Source organism: Callospermophilus lateralis, chromosome 5, assembly GCF_048772815.1.
Source record: "Callospermophilus lateralis isolate mCalLat2 chromosome 5, mCalLat2.hap1, whole genome shotgun sequence".
Lineage (NCBI taxonomy): Eukaryota > Metazoa > Chordata > Mammalia > Rodentia > Sciuridae > Callospermophilus > Callospermophilus lateralis.
In genome coordinates this window covers 147,415,780-147,442,979 of record NC_135309.1, presented here as the reverse complement: position 1 = coordinate 147,442,979, position 27,200 = coordinate 147,415,780, and the positions used below count along the sequence as shown (strand labels likewise).

Sequence of the window (27,200 nt, the reverse complement as noted above, 5' to 3'; positions counted from 1 at the left end):
ATCCTGGAGCACAAGGGCACCAACTATTTAGGCATCTTTCTGTTAGAGATTCGTGAGAAATCCCAATAAAGATAATGACACAGGTGAAACAGAAAATGAGCAGGGCTTTGAAACTCTTTCCTCCTGGAAGAGATGGGATGTGTATCACTTGCTCTTTCCCAACTTCAGGCAGGGTTTTCTAAAGGAAAAGCTGAGATCTGGAGATGAGGTCAGAATTCTTAGATGCTGCTATCCTTGCTTTGTCAAAGGATACTCTGCTACTGAGCCAAAGCAGTGCTGTGGATTGTTCCCTTCAGGACTCGGCCAAGGAGCAACTGCAAATCACACTCATCTTTGTGTCCTTGAGAAGATGGAGCCTCTGAGCTGTGAGAGCCCCCACTTTCAACTTGTGGGATTGTGGCAACTGTGACAGCAAGCCATCACCCTGCTCCCAAGACACCAAGTGCTTGCTTCTTGTTTACCCATGATTGAGGTAGTGACTTCAAAAAGAACTTGCTCAGCATTCACCTGAACTTTGGAATCCTAAAACTAAATGTTCTTTCAAAACTAGAAATGTTTGCTTTAATTCTAAATTAAATTTTATGGTTTCCTTTAATTAGTGTTGAAGATAATTAGTATTTCAAAATGAATTTATGTTTTCAAAAAGTCTCAATCTAGACCATCAAAATATAGTGAGTTTCTTAGTTATGCTTTCAAAAGGAATCATAAAATAATGACACCCTTTGGGGAAAAAATAAAAGTAACAAATAAACTTAGGGAGCATTTAAAAACTGTCAACTCAGGGCTGGGGGTGTGGCTCAGCAGTAGAGTACTCACCTAGCACGTGCGAGGCTCTGGGTTCGATCCTCAGGACCACATAAAAATAAATTAAAGATATTGTGTCCAACTACAACTAAAAAATAAAAATTAAAAAACAAACAAACAAAAAAACCTGCCAACTCCTGGACTCCACCTCTCAAGAGATGCTGATTTAATTGTCTTGGGTAGAGTCAAGGTCTGGATATTTTTGGTCATCTTGCCAGAGTTTCAGGGCCCACTGAACATCAGACTACAGTATCTGGGCACCTCATGTACACTTCCTTGAAGAGTATATATCACTTTATACTGTACCAAGGATACTTGTGTATATGTCTCCCTTTCCTTATAAATGGTACGCTTATACAGGGCTGGGAGTCATATCTTATTCATCTGAGTCTTACAGTGAACGTGGGCTGTTAAAACTCTAAGTGCCTTCCATTAACACAGCCTATTCTGAGGACAGCCACTGTAAAGAGGTGGGAAGGAAGTTTCCCAAGAAATAGGGGCCAGGTTTTGTACCCTGTGATACCAACAACCTGAACATAGATGACTGGTCCAGGAATAGGCACCTGACCTAAGGTCAGCCACCTACCAGGAGACCCGATACAAAATCTCAGTCCAGCTCAAGCACTTGGTGAGTGCCCAGTGGGGCCAATTAGATCCTTTCACTAAGGAGTTTAGATGTGAGATGAACAGAGAGCTGAGCAGTTGGTCGCAGGAGCAGAAGCCAAAGGCAGCCCAGAGAAAAACAGGGAGAGAGAGGAGCTGAATTACCTTGGTGGTTAAGCCTGTTAGTAGGGCCAGCAGATGCCTGCCACTGAGGGGGCAGCGAGATAACCCAGTCCCAGAGCCGTATCCTGAATGACCTTCCAGTTCCTGAACTTCAATCCAGTTTTCGTGAGGCCTGGCCCAGTGGCCTTTCCGGAAGGCTTTTCAGAGACACGTGGCTGAGTGGTGGAGATTCCGGTCAGCCTTCCTTCCACAGTAAACTCCCATCACTCAAGGTTAAGTCAGTGTATCTTCTCCTTGCAACCCCCTAAAATCCAATCACCACAATTCTCAGGGTCTAGCACTTTGGCCAGCACACAGCTAGTACTAAATAATTGCAGGTGTCTGGACAGCTTGACCATTCCAGTGAAAAGCCTACTTAAAATGAAGAAATCATTCATGATAAAAACACTGTCTTCAAATTCCAAAAACAATGCTAAATTGGAATGAGCATATCAAGCTTGTTCTGTTCTCCCATTTCCAAACCCATTTACACTGCTACCATGGATCTATCAAAGAAGGAAAAGTCGCATTCCACAGAACAGCGCAAAGAGCATCCTGATTTCAAGTAAGGTATGTTTGGATGACTTGACTTACACTCCACTTAATCTTTTATCACAGTATTGTTGATGAGAACAATTTCCCCACCCACACTAGCTTCACTGACAAACCTCCAAAGTAGCTGATCTTTGACTTTTAAGAAGTTTAATGTGATCCCCCCCTACACACACACACACACACACACACACACACTCTGCCACACACATTTCCCTTGTCTATTGTCTGCATGAGCTACTTGAAGAACATATACTCCCCCCCAACAACGGGGGTGAGTCACAAAATAAAAGTTACCTGGATGTAAACTGAGCCTGTTTACACTTTTCAGGTTCCTAACTAATAAAATAAAAGAAGTCCAACTGAATTCAGGTCCAGTCACTTCCGGAAAACAGGTTTCTGCTTAGCAAAGACATCCTTTAGTTAGTACATTATTTTGAAGGTGGAGCTAATTTCATGCTCCATGTGAATGGAACGTATTTATGGTTATAGCCATGTACAGGGTGTGTAAGGACTTGCCCTCCTCCTGTCCTCTACAAAGGAAGGCTCCTGGCTGCTTCTGGTGGTGAGCTAACCAACAAAAGGAATGCCGAAAAGGTCTCACCTCTCCCACTCAGAGCTCTGAAATGGGGGCTGGGTCTCTGCTCGCTGGAAACTAAGCACCCAACGGGATACAGGCTTAGGTTTTCCATCTCATTTTCGAAAATCTGGATAAACGCAGGTTTTGCCCAACCTCCCCTGACCTCTTCTTGATAAAATGATCTTACGCCTCTGGAATTGGGATTTTGAATGTATGTGCCTACCCCATGTCTGGTATTATATTACAACAGCATGAAAATGGAGCCTAGGACTGAGGAGCCGGCCAGCCTCAGAAGCCTTCTTCATTGCCTGCCATGTAATACATGATATGCAAAGCCTCTGACTTCAGCCAGCAGATATTTGGAGACCGTGTTGGCCCTAGCATGGGGACTAAACTAATGTGTGTTTAGGTCAGAAAGCGAATCAGAAAAGCCAGTGGAGGGCACGTCACGAAGTGAGAGTCCTATAAATGCATCCCCACTCGCAGCGTCCCCTGGCAAACACTCGGCTTCCCTCCCTGGGCCGCTCCACATCTCTCCTTCTAGGTGCTAGGAGAACTCCGGCAGACAGCTCCTTGTCTCGCCGCTGCCTTCTACCTGCAGAAAAGACAGAAGGCGAGACCGCCGAGGAGGAAGGAACGCCTTCGACAGGCGCGAGGAAAGCCTAGTGCAGCCTCCACCAGGCAGAGCGCCCTTCCTCCCAGAGCCGGGCACCGAGGCGCAGCGCGGCGCGGGTGCGGCGGCCAAGTTCGGATTGCCCCTTTCTGTTGCTCCGAGCCGAGCTCCGCACATTCCTCTGGATCTACCGGGCGAGGAGAAGGCGCGAGCCCGGCGGCGTCTCCACGCGCTCAGCGCTCTCCCTGCACCCCGGGGAGGGGCGCCTCGCGTCACCCACTCGCACCCAGCGCCTGGCCTTCCGAGCTCCAGCGCCTCCTCGCTGTTCTCCTCTCCCTCCCCCACCGCCGGGCCCGCCACAGCCTCCCGACCCCTCCCCTCTTCGGGCCCCGAGCCTCCCCTCCCCCACACCGGCCCCCAGGCCCGGGCTCCCGACGACCAGCCTGCGCTCCTGGCGCCCTCATGTCTTCAAGGGACTGCCCGCGCGGGTTGACGTGGTGTCTCATTCGGATCTCCAGGCAAGACCTCAGCTCCCGCGGCAGCATCAGACAGGCCCGTCTCACACTCCCAGCCACTGCGCCCCGAGGAGGCGCAGAGTGCGGTGGCTGCCGCTGAGCGGCCCGCAGCGCCAGGGGCCGGTGCAGCCCCAGCCAAGAGCGCCGCTCGCGCAGCCGTGTCACCCCTCACCCAAGGAAGGGGCGGCGGCTCAGACTTCGGCTTCTGGGGGTACAGGAGACCTACGGAGGAGGTGTCGGCAGCCTTCGCCCTTCTGGCGGCGGCGGCGGCTGGAGCCTTGGCCGCCGCCTCCGGCGTTCCCTCGCTGCCCCGCGCAACCCCAGGATTTCGAACTCTTGCCCCAGACCTGTTGGGCGGGGCTTCGCGCTCCTGCCCTCGGCCCGGATGGGTGTCCTGGCTGGGACTCGGGCCACCTGGAGTTAATGTCCACCTGGGGGTCTGCGGAGACCGGATCCGAGGTAAGTTGGGTGGGGGAAGTCTGGGTGGAAAGGGTGAATGCCGTCTGCGTCGCCAGCGGACACCGCTGGATGCAGAGTGTCTAGGACAAAAGGGCGCGTTTGGACCCCAGAGCGTGCAGTGAGAGTGGAAAGTAGACTAGAGGGAGGCGAGGCTCTGGGTGGACCGAGAAGAGAGAAGTTAAATGGTAGAGAGGCTGGCCTTGCGGAGGGGCAGGATGCCTTTTCCACGTGGGCAAAGATCTATGGAGCCCCTGATGCCCCTGGACCCCGAAATGCCTGGAAGGGAAGGGGAAGTAAACCTCCCAACTTGCCAGGGTGCTCCTCTGACATGTCACGGAACCAAACCGGGCTTGGGTCATCTTCGAACCCGCCGTCGCCAAAATGTCTTTTCCAGAAGTGCAGCTGCAGAGATACTACTATTGCCCGGAATGTAACTTACTATTGAGCTTGTGTTGGTCTGTTCCTAGAGAAAGCTCAGGGCTCGGGAAAGACTGCTGCAAAGGTCCCGCGAACGTAAAAATAGAGGGTTCACCTCCTGAGGGGAGGTCTCCCAAAGCTACATTCCTCGCCTTTTTCAGGGCCCATTTGCTTGCACTTTCCTAATGCCCTCACTTGGCTGAGGTTAGGAGAGCGGCTCCTTGGACATTCCCGGCTTCAGGGCTCTATCTCGAGCAGACCCTGGGGCTCCTCAAGGTCTCCACTAGGCCACGGAGGTGATTACTTTAATGACCTTTTTTTCCTCCTGTGCTCTGTGCCTCCTTCCCGATAACACCCTCCACTTCACCCGGGCTGGAATGGACTTTCACCGGTTCCCTCCAGGCTCCTGGCGCCTCGCTGATTTCCGCCCGCGGCAGAATCTGCCTGCAGAGCCTTTGCGCGCGCCCCGGGAGGGCTGTCCAGCCCGGAGCTCGCCACGTTTGTGCTCCTTGGCGGGGGCAAACACCCTCTCCCAGCCCCTGCTGTAGATATGTTCGAGTGCGATAGACTCTTCCCCCGCATTTTGAATACTTAAGTGTTTCAAGGAAAAGATGCAATTTCACCCCACGCGCGCGGACTACCTCCCACAAAGCTCACAAAGTGGGATCCGCTGGGTTTCTTTCCTGCCCAGAGCAAGCCCTCACGGTTTCACTGCGCCTTGGTTTTGGCGGGGGAGGTGTCGTCTTTTAGACAAGTGCAGGAAGCCCACCGCGTCCTTTACCCGACTCCTGCAAGAGATTCGAGTGCTCTCGGAATCCTCACCCAGCTTGCTGGCTGAAAGAGTCCCACATTATTTTTCCTTCCCTTGTCTTGGGCCAGGCAGTTATGGGGGGGGCGGGTGTTAAGAGGAGAAGAAGTCCTCCATGGGTTTAGGATACTAGACACAATGAAGAAAAGCTATTGCTTTCAGTAATTTCTGCCTCTAACCCCCAAAAGAAAACCGCCGAGTTTGTAGCGAACCCCCTTTCCCGCCCCACCGCCTCCTTTTTCTTTTCCTGAGACCTGGATCTTGAAGGCAAAGCCCAAACAAACCTCCCAGCCTGCCAGCACAAGAAAGTGCGGGGGCACTGGCGGCGGGAGCGCTCACCCGCTGCAAAGCTGTCTCGGTGACGAGGCGAAGGGGTTGTCTAAAAGCAGGTTGCCAAGAAACCACCTGAGTTGAAGTGGGAAGACCGAAACTAGGGAGCGAGAATGGAGGGGTAGGAGACGGTGAAGCAGGGATGCCAGTAAGGACATCCCCAGGTTCCCGGGCTAATTCGGTTTGGGGAGGTTTGTAGAGGGAGTGGTGGTTCTCGGATTTTTTTACTTAAAATGACAACGCAGCCTCCCGGCCGCGTGGGCACTACGGGACTCGGGCGGTTTCTGGTGCCCCCTGGTGCCGGGAACTCAGAATCGACTAGCGGCCACTTCCACAGACCCTCCTTCAGCATTCCTGGGCTTCCTCAAAGTCCCAGTCCAGGGAACTCACACAGTGCCGGCGGCCCTGGCGCGCCCTTTTTGCCCCACTGGGGTGCATCAGTCCAGGACCCAGAGTTGGTCGAGCCTGCTAATCACAGGACAGTGTGGTGTGTCACCTGGCCGAGCCGACCTCGGCGTGGAGGTCAGGAGGCAGCCTGGTTCCCACACGTGGCAGAGTTAAGCTGTTCTCACGCACGGCAAAGGCCGATGATTGCGGAGGAAACACATGTGGCAGATGTAGATGTTTTGGAAGAGTGACAAAGAGACCAGAGGTGCCGCTGGGTGGGGCCCAAAGGGACTCTGAGAAGAACGTCCCGCCCTGTGCGCGGATTCCCCAGACCTCCCCGCCCCAATTCAGCCGCCCAGCAAATATGGGCTCCGACTGTAACCGGCCCCCGCGGCGCTCGGAGGGAAAAATACACCAGGTCCCGAGAGAGGAGGGGCGCTGGCGGCACCCGCCCTAGGGCGGGAACTGGGAGCCTCCTCCAGCGAGGCGGAGAATATTCCACTGTTTCTTTTGCTATCTTCGCCACACTTCTAATAGAGTATCTCCACATCCAATTTAAAAAGCCCTCCGCCAGCCAAGGGGGTGGGGGGGAGGAAAACCCTCTTAGTGCGGAACGGAAATCTGGTGCCTCTGCGGCTTCCTGCTGGTGGGCACCGCAATTTGGGATGGCGCATTAGCCCGCGCCTCCCTGCACCTCTCGACCGCCAGCCATTTCTCACGCACCCGGGAGCTGGCAGGGCTGACATCAAGAGGTTGGGAGGTCTCCCAAAGCGCCTCTCTGAGCTCATTTTGCACGGCCTGGTAGTTTTCCTGGGCCTGGGCTTTTACCGGGCTTGCCAGCCAGCCCACACAACAAGAAGTGCTGCAAGTCTGAGTTTTTAGTACCCCCCCCCCCCGCCCCGCGCGCGCGCATACACTCTCTCTCTCCTGGAGCTCAACAGCTGCATGGAGAACTGACGCTCAAAGGATGGAAAATGCCTTCATCTCCGCAGCGGTGGGAGGTGGCGGCCGGAATTAAACTCTTCTCCCGGGGCCGGGGGGCTGGAGTTCTCGGTAGAGATGGGGACGCGGGCGGGTTCGGGAGCGGGGGTGTCCTGGAAGGGGCGGGCGCACTAATAGAAAGGAAGGATGATGAAGTTTTTTGCATTCACCTGTAAGATGTCTCTCCCATTAAAAAAAAATTCAAGGAAGTTTTCCGAAGAATTCGTTTTATTGAGGAATGCAGGTTAAGGGAATGATCTACTGCAGGAACCTCATAGTGGAAGAATTCTCTGCACTCAGTGGTCCCCTGGAGAGAACACCGGGATTAGGAAGGGAAGGGTAACACCTTACACTGAGTTGACTCGTCTCTCCGTACTTCTCTTTGGTTGGGGCTCAGCCCCGAGTTTACAATGCGTTTTTCTCACTCACCCCGGACCCTGTGGACCTCCTTTCTGGGAGTATGAGGCCTGAAGAGTCAAAAGGAGTTTATTCGCTAGGAACTGACGCCCACCCCCATTCGATCTCATATTCTGGGCCTTCTGGTGCTGTCGCGTGGCCCAGAGAGCTAGCGACCCCTCTCCGATGGGTAGAGATTCTGGCCAGAATCTCGAAAAGCTGCAATAATAAAATAAGCAGTTTTCGCTTATACTACGGAGGATTTAAGGCAAATTCCTCTAAAACGTTTATTGAGCGCTCACTTTGTGCCCCGCAGAACCTTTTCACGTGTTATTTAATGTTCATAACCTAAAAAGGAGGAACGGGTATTTTAAGTTTAGTTGATTCTTTGGAAGTTAGGTAATTTAACCCAGATATTTTCATACAGGCCAAAAGTTAGTGCCTACTAACTTGTTCCTACGACAAAACATTTATTTAGGTAGGAAGATTGAGCGTAGGCGGCGGGCGGGGTGAGCGCTTGCATCCAGCCAGCTCCCAGTTACCTTAGAGGATGGTCACAAGCCCCCCACCCCGCCCCGCCGTGGGGGCAGATGGGGGGGGGCGTTTGATTTTATTCCCAAAGGGAAAGGGTTGTTGCTTGCTTAGTTTGAGGGCTGGCTTCCAGTGAGAGCTGCCAGGCCTGGAGGAAAGGGCTCGAAGACTGAGGCCAAGGACGCAGCGTGGGAGTTACTTAATTGCCCTCAGAGAATGGGGGCGGGGGGCACCTATCCGCGCCCGCAGATAGCACAGGCCGGAAATCCCGTCTCTCTGTTTGGAGGTTTACGGGCGGGGACAGCGGCCCTGCTCGGAAAATCTGACCCCTGAAACCCGATGGCGGAGGAGAGCTGTGTCCTGGACCCGGAGCGCAAGCTGCACCCGGGACACATCTGGGAGAGGGACCCAGCGCGGCACTTGTAGTGAGGGCCCGGGACGCCCAGGGAAACGCAAGCGTTCAGCGGTGCCCGAGGAGGGCGGTGACAAGTTTGGAGCGGGGCGCAGGGACAGGCGGGGATGCCGCGCCCGAGTAGCGCGGGCCCTTGGCGCCCTAGCCTAACTTGCATTCTGTGGTTCTCTCCCGGCCGCCCGCCCACCCGCACAGGTGCAGCTGCCGGACGGGACTCTAAGATGAAGTTATGGGATGTCGTGGCTGTCTGCCTGGTGCTGCTCCACACCGCGTCCGCCTTCCCGCTGCCCGCCGGTAAGAGGCCTCCCGAGGCGCCCGCCGAAGACCGCTCCCTCGGCCGCCGCCGCGCGCCCTTCGCGCTGAGCAGTGACTGTAAGAACCGTTCCCTCCCCGCGGGGGGGCCGCTAGCCGACCCCCTGACACCCCTTCCTGCCGCACGCACGCACCCCAAGCCAACCACAAAGGCTATGTGACTCTTGACCCGTGAGCAAAGCCTGATGGGGTGCATAGCTGTCTGCTGCTGCCCAAAGACTCCTTGCCCGTAAATTACACCATGATGGTTTGCTCAGCACAGAGGGTACCCAGTGTTGTATCTTCATCATTCTGATGAACAGATGAATATTTGTCCACCACCGCCCCCCCACCACCATGGAACGCATGCAAATTGTCTCCTCTCTTTTCCTCTCCTCTCCTCCCCTATTATGAATACACACTCCCATTGATTTTTTTTTTTCCCATTCCATAGCCTTTTTATCTGTGCCTGGCTGTCCTTAATTTGAAATCTGTTGAACTTTCATCCTAAACTGCGCCTGCAAAGGAGAGTTCAGGTTTTCACAAGACCAAGCCAGAGACAGAGAAAATACAGAGGAGACTCGATTTACAGAGCAAGCATCTGGGTAGTGTCAAAATCTGTTCAGAAAAGTTCCCGTTCTAAAAAGACAAAGGTAAATAGTGCAGGCTGGAACTAGGGGGAGAAACTGGAGTTCACACCACATATGCAGTGCTAGTTCTATAAGAAGAAAACAGGTCGGTCTTACTAGAAAGTCAACGATTTACCTCTCAAAAATTAACTTTCTCGAGGCAAGTCAATTAGCACGTGTCAACTGTGACTTGATATCATTTACATTCCACTCTTCAGCAATTTATCTGTTGCATAAAATGAGGTATGCTAGATTACAAGCTACAGACATTGTTGGGGATGTGTGTAGATAGCAAGGTTGGCAATGGAAATTTTAACACAACTCCAAAATAAAGCAATAGTGAGTGTATGTAGCCAGGAGGTCACAATAGCTACTCCTCTTGCCCCTCAGAATTATCACTCTAGTTGTTTTGTACTTGAAACATACTGTGGTCATACCCTCACAACTGGTGGCCTTGGGCTAGGAAAAAACTCTCATGTGACATGCTTTTTTTTTTTTTTTATGCCTAATTACAGCCACAAAAGCATCTTCTTGCACAAGTTCCAAGAAAGACTAACAAAAATACATTTTTTAAAAGTCAAATTAGGACTTCCAGAAGTGATTTAGGATTAGAGGAAGTGGCTGATTCCTTGAAATTCAAGTACCTATTTTGTGTTTCTGTCAGTTATATGCATAAACTTATCTCCCAATGCTTTCATTTCAATCACAAATGTAGTGTCTCCAATAAAAAGTAAATTTAAAATGCCCTTCCTGCCATTGTCTTCAGAGCAGGAGACAATGAGAGCTGCAGATCAAACCCAGGGCCTCACACAGTGTAAGCAAGTGCTTTACCACAAAACTACATCCCCAACCCTACCTAGCGTATTAACTTCTGGCTCCTGGTTCTGGCTGTGCTTTCAACTGACTCCATGATTTTGAACAAGTTAATTACTTTGGCATCTGATGAAGAGTTTACCACTGTACAATAGAGGGAAGGCTTTCCACTCCAAAATGCCAGTAGCTATGAGATTTGCCCCTTAGTCTCCATGCTCCTGTCCTAATAGTCCTTTGGCAAGAGGCTGATAAGATGTCAATCACATGGGAACTAAAGACTATGCTAGACCTCACCTCAAGAGATTCTGACTTAATTGACTTAATTAATGACAGGCATCTGGACTTTTTGATGTTCCCCAGGTGGGTCTAATGCACAGACAGGGTTTAGTCAGTATAGCAGGAAAGCATGACATGTGACTGAGGATTACTTCCTGTTTCCCAAACCAATGCTAAATCATCAATGGACAAGATTCTGACCTCTATGTTTATATTCAAACCAGCAGAACATACCCATTTCTGTTTTCTGTATGGAAAAACCCACTAGATCCTACCGGAAGCTTGACAGAGAAATTTTCCCAAAGAGAAACTGAACTGTATTCTAAGCCAAATTGACTTTTTTCGAGGTATTGGTTCAGTTCAGTAGCAAGCCATCAGTGCAGGTAAGGCAAAATAATGATAGTATGCAGACTGAACACCCAACCAGTGTAACATGCCCTTGTCACTGTGCTGACATTTATATCCTGCACTTTACTTGGTGCAACTGGTTAAAGATTTAAAAAATAAAAATAAATAAAAATTAAAAAAAAACATTAAGTCATTGCATTTCATTTGAAAATAGCACAATAAATTCTGATTCCTCTATTTCTCTTCAGATGTTCAAAACTTAGTGATTGAGCAAAAAAACTTTCGTCACTTTAACAGTCATTGTGCACTTTTCAAAGGGCAAGTGTGACTATATCTACCCTTGAGATTGCATGTGTTCTGTTGGTTCCAATGCAAATGAAACATCCAGAATTCTGTTTTCTCATAGTATAAACTAACCAAATAGAATTCATAACTGACTAACTTGCTTGCCCAAGTAAATGGTCCATGGATGCCTCCTGTAGCAACTTCTAACTTGTATAAACTCAAGGACTTGTGATTTGCCTTTTGGGGATCCAGGACTTTTCTCTTTAGCTACCTTGTTTATTTGTTTTCCTTTCTGCCAGTATCATCACCAAAGGGAGTGAGGAATCTATAAGGCTACACTCACAAATGTCATAGCATGTAAAAGTATTGGAGCTGTTTCTGGTTCTGAGACCTAAAACGGTAAAGCAACTTGGCCACGGTGCCAGAGGTCCATGATGGCATGAGGCAGGACTGCTGAAGCTAGGGTCAGAGTTTCCCCCAAACCTTTGAGATGCACTTTATGAAAGGAAGGTTTTAGATGACTGAATCCTGAGTTTCTTAACATTATTTCATTGTGTTTTATTACATATCTCAATTCTAGATCTGTTTTACAACTGAAAGCTTAAAGTACATGTGGTTTTAACACTTTGCAATCTAAACACACGTATTCATTTAGCAAATAGTTCCTGTGTGCCTGTGTGTGCCAAGTACTCTCTAGGTGATGGGGGTACTTTGGTACACCTAGACACAAGTCCCTGCCCTTGTGGAACACACTTTCCAGTAAATGTAAATGTGTGGGTCACATGAAACAAACATAAAGAAAGTTTGGGCTGGTTGAGTGAGCTTACTTTTTTATGCAACTGGAAGCCAGCCAGAAGAGACATTGAGCATTGCTTTGTTAAATTCTAATTACTGGTAATTCCTTGTAACACAATGGAATTGTATACCACCAATTTCATAGCAGGTCATGAAATCTCCTATAGAAACAGTCTTTTAAGTCAAGCTGTCAAGTTCTCAGGCTTGTAAACCATGATGCAAGTGAGCTGTAATTCACAAGGTCACCAGTTGAAGTCTCTGTCCTGGGTGACATCTCCCATAAACTACAGGAGCTCACAGAGGGTTCGAAGAAGGAACACAAGTTGGCACATTCAACTCAGACTGAAGTTTGGATCCCAGCCTTGCTACTTAACCAGACTTAACATCTCTTAAACCTCGATCTCTTCATCTGTAAAGTTGGGCTAATATTAAACTTGCCTGGGTGTTAAATGAGCTATTGCTTTGGAAAGCTTGTGCTCCATATCATAGTTGTTGTTTGCCACACTCCTGCTTCCAGTGGCCCCTCCCCAGGTACCTGATGAACTCCTTCTGTTGCCACTTCTGCTAGGACATCACTGTAAAAGATGAAATTCCACACAGTCCAACGTAGTACAGACTATTTGGGGACTACTTTAGGTCTCTTAGTTGGTTGGTTTGTGGGTTGGTTGGCCAGCACATAGACAGGTCAGCCTTTCCTGAGATTCTGCCCCTGGGTCATATGTCCTTGGCCCTTCCCAGGTTTCACAGCTCCATCGCTTTCCCAGTTGCAGAGCGCACCTACTTCCCACCAGACTCCTGTGCTCATGTGAGAGAGACCCTCCTGTCTGAGGGCCAGGCAGGGTAGGAGCCTCCTATGTAAGTGATAGGAAGGCTGTGAGTTGGAGGCTACCTATATTGAAAGGGAACATTTCAGATTTTTGGTTTTTGCTTTTTTGATACAAGGGATTGAACACAGGGGCCCTCAGCCACTGAGCCACATCCCCAGCCCTATTTTGTATTTTATTTAAAGACAGGGTCTCACTGAGTTTCTTAGCACTTTGCTTTTGCTGAGATTGGCTTTGAACCCACAATCCTCCTGCCTCAGCCTCCCGAGCTGCTGGGATTACAGGTGTGTGCCACCACACCCAGCAGCATTTCAGTTTTAATTGATCCCAACTGGACATGGAATTTAAAATGTTTCCTAAACCAAGGAAGAGGAAGAACTTCTAGTAAATGATCAGCCCACCACATAGCTGAGGAAGCTTCTGGTGCTGGATATGTCTTAATCTTTCATATTCAATGTTATAAGATGCAGAATTCTGAATACATAAACACCACTCATCGTTGCTTCCCATTGCTTTGGGACTGTGTGGGGGAACAAATGCTCTACTAATTACATAAGCTGGATAGGGGCTCTGCCGCTTGGAAAGGGTCGCTAGAAAGAAACTGCACACCAGACTCTTAGGAGGCACTGATCTCTTATTGAGATCTGAGACCAGCACCTCCCTCTGGCCCCAGTTTGGAGACCTATTTTCAAATCATTGCTATTTAGAGAAATGCACTGAAGGCTCATTTTGAATTGGCCAGTCTTGGGACATTATGCTAGCCCAGCAGCCTAAGCAAGATGCTCCAATGAGTCTGCTTTAGTTGACAAAAATGAAAGGTATCTGATCTTTTTCCCTCCTAATATTCTTTTGCTCTTATTTTAATTTAGCCCCCACCGCCTTCACTTGATGAAAATACTTATTCTTTAATTAATCACTTGAGCCCAATCAAGAAGCAATTATTAATACCTTTCATGTGCTGGGTGCTGGGCAGCATCAAAAAGGCAACATGGTGAACTCGAATAGCTCGTGATTGAGTTGTAAACTATAGATAGGCAGATGGGTGGACACTGTCAGTCAGACAGATGTGTCTATCCTGAGGGGTTTACGAGAGTCGAAATCAAGAATTCCTAGGAATGAGATCACTGGGATTTGAAATCAAAAGCAAGAAAGAATGCATGAAAATTTGAAATCAAAAGCAGGGAAAATTTGAACAGGTACTTGAAAGATGGATATTGAGACGGGAAAGGTCAAGGGGACATTCCAGACTAAGGAGCAGAATGGGGAAATTTGTGACCATGATATGGGGAAGGTGTAGGTGTCAGCTACAAAGACAGACCAGTGTCCAGATACTGGGAGAGGTACTGAAAAGTCGTGGGAACTGTTAGGTATCTTGACAGGTGATTATATGGTGCTGTAAAATCCAGGAAAAGAAAGGGTTTGCTCTCTTTCTCTGGCAGTGGAGAAAGAACCTCTGAGCAGAGATGTCTTGCAGTAAATATTAAGTGTATCGCACAGGCTCATAAGTGGGGTCTATAGCATAGGTCTATTTTTTGTTTTTCAGTATTGTTTTCTTTTTCAAAAGCTTCTAGGCATAGGCACAATTGAATCAACCCTCAAGTAAGTGAATAGCTGCAAGTAAAAACTCATTATGTTAGTGCCACAGCACCTCTTAAATATCCACATGGTTAAATCGGTTTTGAACAAATAGGTTTATATCTCATCCTAAATCGAGTAAGTTTGAGCTCGACTTAACAAAATTATCTCCATTTCACAGGTAAAAAGTGAGGTCTAAAGAGTTGTCCAAGGTCACAAATCTAGTAAGAGGTGAAGCCAGAGTTCAAGCCTCAGATGTCTAGTCCCAAAGGCAGTATATTTTGGATTAAAACAGACTGTGCATCCAGATTCATAGATTAAGAAAACACAGACATTTGACTTGCTGAAAATATATTCACTAACTCTAAAACACAGATTTCCCGAAAAAAAATTGATCACGCTAGTACAAAGGAGAAGAAAGAATATTAAATTTCCTTTAGGTCCCTTTTTCCATCTCCACTGGAACCAGAGTAGGCCTAGACCTGTATGATTAATAGCTACTTCAAAGCCCAGATCAGGAGGCGTTAAGAAAAGTAATTTGGATTTCTTTAAGAATTCCTGTAATACTGATGATTTTGCAATTAAGAAGGCTCCCTGACTCTCCATGACGAAGCAAAGTCTCAAGTGGCTGACAGGCAGACAGACATCCCTTGAGAGGCCTTGGGTAAATACTGGTTCTCAGATCACTCCCATTCTGCCCAGGGGCAGGGGACATTAATGTGGAGATCATACGTGACCACACAAGCGCCAGAGCGATTGCCTGGTGGAGACAGGATTCAGTTTGCATAAACGGTATGTGTCACCATGAGAGCATAGTTACCGTAGCCAACTCGATAGAGGCAAAACCCACTCTTGTGTGACTTTAATAAGACAACTGAGGTGGAAAGCCATGGCTTTAAAATCATGGTCTTCAAACCTTTTTACTGCAAACCTGACACTAAAGATATTAAAATCTACTGCACAGCTTTAAGTTGAAATCTAAAATTTTTTCATCAGAAGTTTACATAGTTGTGTAAATATCATTCCCAACCCCCTCAGGGATTGTGTATAGGCTTTAAATATCTTTTTGTCCACACTATCCACCTACCAATTTCCCTTCTTCAATTCATAGCAAATTCTCAAACTAAGGAACCCAAATAAATTGGCTTTTTGATCAGAAAATATCTGACTTCATTTTCAATTCAAGTACACCTGTTATTGCACACGCGTCATAGCAGGCTCAACTTCCTAATTGTAAGATGAATAGGTGGACAGACCAACAAGCAGATATAACACCCTGCCTTGCCAGGCGTGCCAAGCCAGGATGAAGACAGAGCCAGCTGCTTCAGTATTTCTTGGTTTATTCTTCTGGCCTGTCTGCTAGTAAGTGTCCCTAGAATAATGAACATCACACACCCTTCACTAAGATTGACCTCTATGTAGTATTTGCCTTTTTTTTTTTTTTTTGGAATCACTTGAGAATTCATTGCAAACATCATAACATTCAGTACTTCAGCATGTATCTCCTCAGAATAAGGACAATGTCTTACCTAAGCACAATTCAGTTATCAGTCTCAGGAAATTTAACACCAATATAACATTTATCTAATAGTGCACATTCAGATCTCTCTAATTGTGACAATAGTGTTCTCTATTTATTTTTTTTAAACCCAGGATCTTAAATTGCATTTGATTGCCTGCCTCTTTGTTCTTCTTTAATCTTAAATTATTCTCAAGCCTTTTTCTTCCCACGACATTGATATTTTTTAAAAATGTAGGCTTTCTTGTCAGCTGTTTCCTGGACAGTCCTTTAACTAGGATTCATCTAATTATTTCTACATGATTAGATTTAGGAATATCACTGGGATGCTATGTTCACAATGCTGTGGCCTCACATCAGAAGGTGCCTGATGTTGCTGGCTCCCCAAGGAGCCTATATGCCTGAGTGTCTTTGTACAGCACAGAGGGTGTTCATCCCACATTCAGGAGCCCAGAGGAAAGTGAGATTTCCATGGTGAGAACCAGCCTCCTGCAGCAAGGCACAAGGAGAACTGGATAAGGGGATGCAGGGACAGAGAGCCAGCATCAGGAGCATTTTTGGGCTCAGTTCAAGGAAAGCACATGTAGAAGTTGAGGACATAGACACTGGTTCCCTTAAAACTACCCACAGGCATTGCAAGAAGACTTCACATATGCCCAGAGGGTCGCGCAGTACCTCAGTTTGAAGTCAGAAAAATATCAGTCATGGGAATCGGTTGAATCTGTTGATGCTTATGTACTTTATTCTCAAACATTTCTAGGGACCCAGAAAAGGCAGTCCCAAGACTGGCCTGATCCTTCTGCCCACAGACCACCATGCCAGGGAATTCAGGTCCTGGATAGAGAGTCTCTCCACTATAGAATATGCTAGGCTAAAAAGAGACCCAGGTCTGGATCCCCTTTAGGAGAATCTTGCTTTGTCCAGCTATGGTTGCTCTTTGTGCCAAACAATGATCACACTGTGATCTCCCTGGGGCGTACTCAACATTTGTTGCATGCTTTCCATGGCACTGAGCTCAGTTTTTCTTATATTGATCTTGACCTAAGGTACAGGTGTGACTGTTCCTGTTTTGAGATAGAGAGATTGAGGCTTCCAGATAAAGCAGTTTAACCACACTGAACCAGAGCAGGCTGAATCCTGTACTCACTTTTCACTACCCCCACAAAGTCACTTCCTGCCAGCTCAGAACATTCCAATGTGACTCTTTTGATGGCATCAAAAAGTCAGCAAGGAGAAAAAGCAGGCGGGGGGGTGGGGTGGGGTGTTGCAAAGGTAGTTGTCTCAGAATGATAACCGTATCTGATTGCGTGAAGTCTTTGAGATTCTAGTAAATTCATTTGCTTGGGATAGAAAGCCCCTCTATCAAACATATTCAAATGATAGAGAACATGTTTTTCATCCTCTTACTTTTCCTGTTATCTTGTCCAAGTCCCAAAGGCCCTCAGCCTTCTTTTTATCCCCTGATCTTATTGTGCCCTGGGAATGGCAAAGGGAAACCGAGTATAGACTTGAAGGGTATCCTGTGGCCTTTCAAGCTGGGGGCAGTGCTGTGTGTGACAGGAAAAGCACATTTTCCATCAGGTTCCTTGGAGTCCCCTGCCACACACACATTCACCCGCCTCCGATAACACCACAAGGGATTATTTATCACGGTGGCTTTTGTGCATTTAATTTTACTGGGTAATTTCTCGCCCTTCCCTGTTAAGTTTTTTATTAGGGCAGTAGCAGAGCTCCTGGTGCGGGCTTGTTACTGTGGGGTGTTTATGGCTGGCTGTGGAGTGCTTTTAGCTCACACCAGGTGTTCATGGATTAGCTTACAAATGGACACCCTACAGGGTGTTTTCCTGATTTAAAAGTAGGAGAATGGGCATTTCCCACCCCCCCACCCCGGAGCCATTCTGTATTACTGTAAAATCATTAGTATAACTATAATAAAAGTATGGGCCACATACACAGAAATCAGAACAATTGGGATATGAATAATGAAATTACTGTTAAGTGAGGTTTTTTTTGGTTTTTTTTACTATTTATATTCATGAAGTAATTTCCTGTACCATTTCTTGCAAGTTCACTTAGTTGGGTTATAGGCCACAGTTTAAAGTATAGTATAATAGTAAGTGTGTGCCATGTTGATTAAAGTTGGTGGAGATGGTAGATAAAAATGGAAATTTTGGTGGGCAAAGTGACTTTTAAAAATGTTACCCTGGTTCCATTTTTCTATAAGCTGAAGTGGTTTGCATTCTAGTTCTTCTTTTCCTTCTGCCTTGAGAGAATCCAGAAATGCTTTTTTAAAACAACAAAACACTGGTGTTTTTACAACTCAAATAGTTTTCAAATAAACCGATGTCATGCCTTACTGTCAACAAACCACTGGTCATGAAGAGAATGTACTGGTGGCTCTGGAAAAGGTCACAGTGACTTTGTAAATTGCCTGAATTGTGACTGTTTTAGGAAAATAGATGCTGTGGACCCCTCTTGAGTTAACCCAAGAGTTGCCTATGGCCAGGACGGTCTATCTAACAGCAGATTAATTGTGGTGGTCATGCATGATGTGAGATGCATTAGCATTCAAGGCCTAGTGACGTAGAGGCCTTTTTTTTTGTTTAAGTAGTTCAACTATGTGATAAAATCATCACTTTTTAATAGTAATAGACAACAAAACTTTGCAAGTTTTTTTCAGGGAATTGGAACATTCTCATGGATTCATGCTGCACATTTCAGAGGTCCCTGAAGGTCATATAAGAATAAGGTTGGCAGCCCATAGATGGCCTCCTAGGACAAGCTGTGGGCTCTTACCCTCTATGTTATATCATTGCAGTAGGCGATTCTTGCCTAGTAGTTGTGATTTGGGAGTAAACTAAACACAGTTTTAGCAGCAAAACCAAAAATGAGTAGAAGTGAGATTTTAAGAAAAGGGTGAGGTTAGTGTTTGACTTTGGATGATGGAGACTGAAGGAATTGTGGCATGTGAGTGCAATCATGTCCTCTGAGAGGATATTGGATCCAACTCTGCTTCTGAAGATGGAAACTGAGGTTTAAGAATTATTCATGGGGCTGGGGTTGTGGCTCAGTAGTAGAGCAGTTGCCTAGCACTAGGTCTGATCCTCAGCACCACATAAAAATAAATAAAAAAAAGAAAGGTATCATGTCCATCTACAATTTTAAAAAAAAATTAAAGAATTATTCATACTGTAATCTGGGTATTTTCAGATGCAAGTTTGGGGTCCTTTCTACACAAATTAATAGGATGGGACATGATTTTATGATTTGAGAAAGGATTTGCAATGATTATTTCAAATATAGCCGATTGAGCCTACAAGTAAACTGAACAGGTTAGTATGCTAGATCCCTAAAATATCTCCTGTGGGGGCTTCATGGGACCCTTGATGGTGGTGGCTAGAGCGGAATGTTGCTCCCTGCCAAAGGTGGCTAGAAACCAATGTCTAACGTTGCTTTGCAGCCAGAGTTTGGACTGCCCACATCTTAGGGGTTCAGAGCAAGGAAAGGCCCCAGAGGAGGTCAAGTTGACCTCAGAAGGGTTAAGTGACTAGTCTAAGGTCACGGCTGGTCAGGGACTGACCCAGGCCTGGAATCCGGGGGTTCTATCTTCTCCAAACTCTGCAGCAAGAGCCTCCTTATTTGGTGCCAGACTGAGCACGAGGAGCTTCCTGTCTGTCTGAATCTGCCCTGCTGCTGGCTGCTGGTGTTCCGGTTTTGACTGGGAAATGGCCAGATGAGCCTTAGAGTGACATGCAGGAACCAGGATGTGGGAGAGATGCCCCTGAATGGCACGGCTTTTTCCTTTTTCGGAGACTATTAGCTATATTCTGTGGCCCATGGCAAACCACCTTTGGGATCTACCGAAGGTACCTAAGTTCATACTGAATTTTTCAACCAAACTTGTATTTCTCACTTCCTGTTCTGAGTTGGGTAAATAGGTGAGGTGAAATCAAAATATCTTGTACTTGTCTCAAAGTAACTGACCCTTCGCCACAGGTCTCAAAAAGCTACACAACAGTAGAATTCTTACTTAAAAACAAAAGGCCTTCTGGGGCACTAAAAGTAGCTTGAGCTCGTCCCCATTCGGTAGCCACGTGCCCCTGGGCAAGTATTGTTTTTCTCTGAGCCTCAGCTTCCATTCTGTAAAAAGATAAAGTTTACTCCTCCCTCAGTCTTTCCAAGCTGTTTGTAGGTTTAGACTTAGGGCTGTGTAGCTGCACTCTCCCTTTCTATCAATAATATTTTTTAAGTGCTTCATGAAAGCTATTAATTATTTCAGATATTGATGAAGTCTTGTAGTGTACTTTTAAAAGTAATACCCAACCATGCCATTCTTATAATAATATTTGAAAATCAGTGAAAGAAAATTTTTGTATTTTATCAAAAGATAAAGATCGATTTCTACAAAGAGAAATAGTCATGCTTGAGAAGTTATATAAATCCTTGGCTGATCTTTTCTTTTCCTATAAATATAAATGAATGTGCATGTGTCTTTGTGTAAACATCTGTATGTATGTGTACGTGTGTGTGTGTGTGTGTGTGTGTGTGTGTACGTGTGTGTAGATTGAGAAAGGGATCCTATTTTTCAGATACTTGGCCTACATGGCAATTTGTACTTTACCTGTAATACAGGTAGGCAAAGAATATCAGAATATCTCCCACCCCCAGGAAGTTTCCATCTTCCTCCTGTCTTGGGAGGCTCTGCATGTCGGAATGGACCCTCCGGCACTTGGACAGCCCCAGATACATCATTCTGTGGCCTCTTACCCAAAGTACAGTCCCATCCCAGAACTGGGCTCTGCCCTGAGTGAGGGCATCCAGGCACTTACTCTAGACATACCTGTCACCTGTGTGGCCTGGCTAAACCTCAGCCTGTCGGCCCTTTCTGGATGCAGAAGCCAGACGCTCTATAGTGGGGTAGAGAGGAGGTCCTCTCCTCAGAGGACGAGACATCCGTGCCTTCGCCAGCATCCTGCATCCAGCCAAAACTGACTTGGCCGATATCAAACCTAGCCTGGAAGATCTCCCATACCTCCTCCCACTTGGGTAGAGGCACTATGAGACCTGGATCAGGTCCCCCCTCTTTCCTGGACTCCTCACAGCCTCAGAGGCTTTCCCCTCCATCCTCAGAGTCCACTCCATGCTGATGAGGAGGCACATCCTCATGCTTTGTGGACAACCTTGTGCTGCTTCTCTCTCAGACCCACAGGCTGTGCACCAAGGCTGAAGGCCAGCCTGGATTCTCAGCCTAGCCAGGATAAGAAGGACAGCCCAGCCATAAGTGTAAAAATGATCTTCTCATTAAAGTATGGTTAACCTAAACTGCTGTTAAGAGCAATCTGACATTTTAGGAGAATCCTTTGTCCACCAATGCCAGCTTAATCGAGATAACGTTTTGAATTATGTCATTTTTGGTTTAGATCTTGTAGGAAGTACTTGGAGCCCTCACCACTGTTTCTATAAAATCTCAGTTGACTTTACAAAACAATCACTATTCCGAAGTCCTTTGTTCCTAATGTGACATTACTACTTTATTTTCCCCTAATGAAGAAAGGCAAAGTCTCTGCAATGAGGTTTATTCCCAGAGTGGTGTCCCAGTTGGGTTTCATTTGTTTGAATAGCACTGTTTATATAAAGGACACATCAAAGTTAAAATATTTCGAATAGAATAATGCCAAAATATTTGGTTACAATCTGAAGGATGACTTAAGTTCATTTAAGCGTTTCGATTTTTCAAAAACTTCAGCTTTGAGATGGACATGTTTTCCAAGACCTGTCCTCCAGGTGTGTCTGGGAAATGAGCAAACATTTGATCCACCTGTTTGTTTTAAGGATGCTCTTCTCTTGTGGTTTGCAAGTATTTTATGAACAAAGTTAATCCTAGTGAGAGCTGTTTGTGAAATTGACACTCTGCCACACCCTTTGTTGGATGAAGAAGAAAGTGATAGGCCTTAAACTCTAACTTAGGAAACGGATCCAAACCTCAAACCCTTATTTTCCCCCTCAGTTCAGTGAATTCCTGGAAGATTGAGGCAACTGTGGGCTTTTCGGTTCATCGTGGGGAGTTACTTGCCTGGGCTGGGCTAAAGGCTTCTGTGGAATTCTTAAGAACAGGCTCAGTGAGGACTGCCCAGCACCCTCTCCAGAGGTATATGCCACCTAATGTCCTCAAGTGCCCAGCATTGACAAATTGAGGTTCTCCCTTTGAATGAATTCAATGGCATCAAAAGGCCTGAAATTAGGACTTTAGGAGACAGGACTGTTTGCTTTGTGGTTTGGAAAATACAATGTCGCCCATTCCTGGTTTTCAGAATTCGTATTGATGTAAAATTTTCTGGATAAATAATTTTGTTCTATTTTTCAAGAATATGCAGGGGGCAAAAACTCCTTCAACTCCATAAGCCTTACTTGGAACTTAAATAATGTCTCTACATTAGCAACAAGGTTAGGCGGGAGATTTCTCATCAAAGGGAGGAGTTCTCAGTAGCTACAACCTTCAGTTTAACAAGTAGAACATTTATCCTCATGCCTCCAGGTGACAGGAAGCACATCCACCACCACCCCCATTTTTTTTTTTTTAACTTTACTTTTTAGAGCAGTTTGAAGTTTATTGAAACTTGAGAGGAAAGTACAGAGATTTCCCATACACCTCCTGCCCCCACACAGGCACAGCCTCCCCTGTGATGATGATCCACACCTGAGCAATACTTGTGCTACAGTCCATGAGCCTATGTTGACGTGACAATCCATAGTTTACATGAGGTTCACTCTTGGTGTTGTATATGGTATGGCTTTGAACAAATTTATTTTGGTTTATACTCTCCACCCCTTGAAAGGCTTTTAACTCAGGGTTAGTGATCTCTTATCACACCATCTACAATCCTAAGAAGTTTGTGCATTCACATTCTACACATGGGGAAGCCAAGTGGAATTTAAAATACGCAAAAGGGCACTGAACTTTCTCATATAGTGTAAATATATTCCAAATATTGCAGTATATGTCCCACATGATATTTGAACTACTTCTATTAAAATTATATTCACTATTTACCTGAAATTCAAATTTAACTTGGCATTCTGTATTTTAACTCATAAACAAAGCCAGGCAATTACAGTGTCTGGAAAAATTTTTAAGAACATTGAAAATATTAGAACATTTTTATAACTAACCATATAAAATTATATAACATCAATGTTTGAGTCTTAAACCAAGGTAACTTGAAATTTTATTACTTGAATGTTTTGCCATTAGCTTAAGTTGAAATTTTAGTAATATTTTATCCTCATTTCTGATTAATCTTCAGTTGATTGTTAATCGATCATAGCGCTCAATATTCCCAGGTTCCTAAGTTAATGATCTATTCAGGAATTCTTGACTAGAGCTGGACCTCATGGTGTGAGTTCTTTGTAAAACATAATCTTTTTTTTTTTCAATTTAAAGACTCCTTTGTATTTTAATTGATCACCTCAAATATATTCCTTTTAGAAGTTTAATTTTCCATACAAGCATTTTTTTTACTATCACAAGCAAATATTTATTTTTACAAATACATACAGGCACACATTTATTTTCTCTTTTATAGCTTATTATTGAAATAAACCACAAATAACATAAGCAGCTTATTTTTAAAGATAGTTTTTTTTTAAATCAAGTTTAAGGATTTTTTTTGTTGTTTTTATATTGTTGCTGTTTTTAAGAAAACTTCCTAAAGGAAGACCAGTTAGGAAATGAGGAATTGGGAATGCTCCCCTACTCTGGCAGGCCCCTTGAGAAAGGATTCCCAGGAGTCCTTGTGAAGCCCCATTAGGTGGGCATGTGCAGCTGAACTTTAGGGTTGCAGGGGGTGGGTGAGGAAGATGGGTTTGTAAATGGTCCTTCACTCTTGGATGGGAGACACCTGTGCCATGCAGGACATCCCAGGTTTCCCAAGTGATATGGGCTATTTATTTTGGAGCCTTTCGTTTCATAAAGATACAGTACTCAGTGGAAGTCCCTTTGAAAAACTAAGAACTCTTCCCCCTACCCCGACAAAGTGATTGATTCATTAAACAAACAGTTATCAGGGCCTCTGGGGACCAGATCGTGTTGCGAGCCCTTGTTTGTGATCCATCGGTAAAGAAGCCAGACACAAGTCCTGCCTCTTGGAGTTGGCCTGCTATCAGAGAAGACAATGAATAGCACACCCGAGACCCTCAGTTGGATAATGTGTTGGAACACAAGGATTATTATGGTGGGGCTGAAGGGGGACAGGGCACAGGGACTAGGGGTTCCAGAGGGACTGCTTTTAAGCCAGGAATTCAGGGTGGGACTTGTTGAGTCATAACATTTGAGCAAAAGCATGAAGGAGACTTGGGTGTAGCGTAGAGGAACAAGTAGTCCTAGTGGCCCAGGTGGAGAGGAAACAGCCTGCAGAAGACCTAAGTCCCCATTTGTGTTGAGCTGTGGTTCTCAGTCCGGATGATTTAGAACCCGGGAGAACATTTGACCACATTTAGAGACGTTTTAGTTTGTCGTGAGCAGGATGGGGTAGGGGTTGGGAGACTCCTGGAGTCTCCCGAGTAGAGGCCAGGGATGCACCTTGACATCCTACAAGGCAGAGGACAGCCTCCCGTGACACAGAGTGATCCAGTCCAAAATGTCAGCAGTGCCAAGATTGAAAAGCCCCGTGCTGGAAGCTCATCCAGGGAACCAAGGCAGCCAGAGGGAAGGGGGTAAGCAGAAAAGTTGAAATGAGGCCAGAGATAGCAAAGGCTGGGGGCAGAGGAGGTGGCCAGGTCAGGTAAGCTTTTAAGCCAGTGAGGACTTGGGCTTTTACTCCAGGAGAAATAGGGAGTGTGGAGAGTTCTGAAAGGAGGTAGGAGATGATCTGAATGAACCTTTTTAGAGTATTCCCCTGGGTGCAAAATAGATAGAAAGAAGGATATGGGTAGGATGGATGGGAGACAAGAGTTCAGAAGCCACTATGGCTTCAGCCAGGGTGGAAACAGTTTTGTGCCCTCTTTGCATCTGCTAAGTTTCAGATATCAAGCAACAACATCTTCACAGATTCCAATGCCTAATCTTTTCATTACTATGTATCAAATATGTGTATCTTGCTAAGGTGCCTTAACCACACACACATATATATGGCTAAGGCACCTTAGCTAGATTTTATTTTACACAGTAGGATACCTGCTGCTTTAATAATTAAATAGATTAGTTTTATTTCATTTATTTATTCTTTTGAGCTCATGCGGTCTCACTTTTAATTTTAAATGGCTGAGTTATGGATCCAGCTCATCTGTAGTGACCTCAAACTTTAATAGGCATTATGTGCAGAAATACCCCAGTTCCATACTGGGGGTCACACACAATACTCAGAACAGTTCTTATATTTGGTCTTTATAAATGTTCAAGATTGCCTAAGTATGTCATTCTGAGCCATTTCATTCCACCAGAAGATGGCTTAGGCTTATGATAGAATAATTTGAAGTAGGAAAGGCACAATGTAATCTTTCTGTGTTTTAACATAATCTTGGGGGAAAAAAAACACCTCTCTTACTAACACCTTTCTTGAGGTGTATTTTACTAAGCCACTTATAACCCTAAACATTACAAGTTGCCTGAAAATGGGATATAGAGACCATAAAAGGCCTTGTACCTAATGAATAGGAGTTTGATTTGCTTTTATTTTAGAATGCATTACATTGCTCCAGTGCTTACTTTTCTTTTATTCAGTTGGCCAAAACAAATACTGAAATATTCAGATAACAAGAGTTTGCAAATTCAGACTTTCACCAGAGGTTCCAGACATCTTAGTGCCCTCTCACCTTCCCCATGGGATCACCCTAAAGGGCATAGCTATTGTCCTCCTTGCAGCCAGAAGGTGAGAGCCCTGGGACAGCCTGCAGCAGAGATGTGGCCTCATCCCTGGGAATGGGGCTGTGCCCATCCCCAAACAGCCTCTGGTCTCCTTTATTGCTGTGATGAATTTACATCATTGTACTTTTTTATTTTTTTTAATGAAAGTCATGCCATCCAAAGGAAGAGCAGACCAATCCCTTTGTTAGTAAAATATAAGTTGTTTTTTCTATTCTTTAATCTTTTTTTAAAGGAAGTTCTAAAATAGAATTGAGTCCCAGTTCTGTGTTCTGTCAGAATGGCTCTTGTCCCACTCATAAATGGAGGGTCAGGGACGAGCACTCAGTATTCCACATCCAAGTAACAGAGTTGGAAGCTATAACTTGTTATCATCAAAGTCAGTGTTTCTCAAAGTTTGGTCCATGGATCGTGGACGTCAGAATTCCTCTGATCTCTTCTTATCAAAAAGCCAACTTATTTTGGCTCCTTAGTTTGAAAGGTTACCATGAATTGAAAAAATAAAATTGACAGGTACAAGATTTGGACAAAGATATCTCTAAAACCTCTACACAAGTCCCAAAGGGGTTGGAAATGACATTCGATTCAACCATTTAACTTTATGGTGGCCTGTGATGATCATGGTTGTCTTATGTGACATTTTCTGTTTTATTGTTGAACAGCCAATATGCCAGAGGACTATCCTGAGCAGTTTGATGATGTCATGGATTTTATTCAAGCCACCATTAAAAGACTGAAAAGGTCACCAGATAAACAAATGGCAGTGCTTCCTAGACGAGAGCGGAACCGACAGGCTGCAGCCGCCAACCCCGAGAATTCCAGAGGCAAAGGTCGGAGAGGCCAGAGGGGCAAAAATCGGGGTTGCGTCTTAACTGCCATACATTTAAACGTCACTGACTTGGGTCTGGGCTATGAAACCAAGGAGGAACTGATTTTTCGGTACTGCAGTGGTTCGTGCGATGCAGCTGAGACAATGTATGACAAAATACTCAAAAACTTATCCAGAAATAGAAGGCTCGCGAGTGACAAGGTAGGGCAGGCGTGTTGCAGACCCATCGCCTTCGATGACGACCTGTCATTTTTAGACGATAACCTGGTTTACCATATTTTAAGAAAGCATTCCGCTAAAAGGTGTGGATGTATCTGACTCCGGCTCCAGAGACTGCTGTGTATTGCATTCCTGCTACAGTGCAAAGAAAGGGACCAAGGTTCCCAGGAAATGTTTGCCCAGAGCGGAAGATGAGGACCAAGGAAAAGGAGGCGGAGGTGGAAGTGGAGAAGGAGGAGGAGGAGGAAGGCAGCCATCCATCGTGGGAGCCTGGTAGAGAGAGGTCCAGCTACAGAAAACTGGATAGGAGAGAGAAGACAGCCGTCTGGGTTCTCCAGATGCTCAGGGCTGGTGTCCCTGGTTGGCTGTTGTCATCGCGTCATCTGAT

General features: G+C 45.8%; 1 protein-coding gene across 3 annotated transcripts; it reads left to right on the top strand.

Annotated features, from left to right (window-relative positions):
- Positions 1-4,233: 4,233 nt before the first annotated feature.
- On the top strand, positions 4,234-26,911 carry Gdnf (glial cell derived neurotrophic factor). 3 transcript variants are annotated; one of them, XM_076856200.2, is made up of 3 exons: positions 4,234-4,288; positions 8,746-8,844; positions 26,427-26,911. In XM_076856200.2, the coding sequence occupies exons 2-3, from the start codon at positions 8,772-8,774 to the stop codon at positions 26,909-26,911; spliced, it is 558 nt and encodes a 185-aa protein (XP_076712315.1). In that variant the 5' UTR covers positions 4,234-4,288; positions 8,746-8,771. The 3 variants fall into 3 exon arrangements, with proteins under 3 accessions (XP_076712315.1, XP_076712313.1, XP_076712314.1); XM_076856198.2 differs by lacking the exon at positions 4,234-4,288 and adding an exon at positions 7,198-7,231 and having other exon boundaries at positions 8,746-8,922; XM_076856199.2 differs by lacking the exon at positions 4,234-4,288 and having other exon boundaries at positions 8,757-8,922.
- The last annotated feature ends 289 nt before the right edge of the window (positions 26,912-27,200 follow it).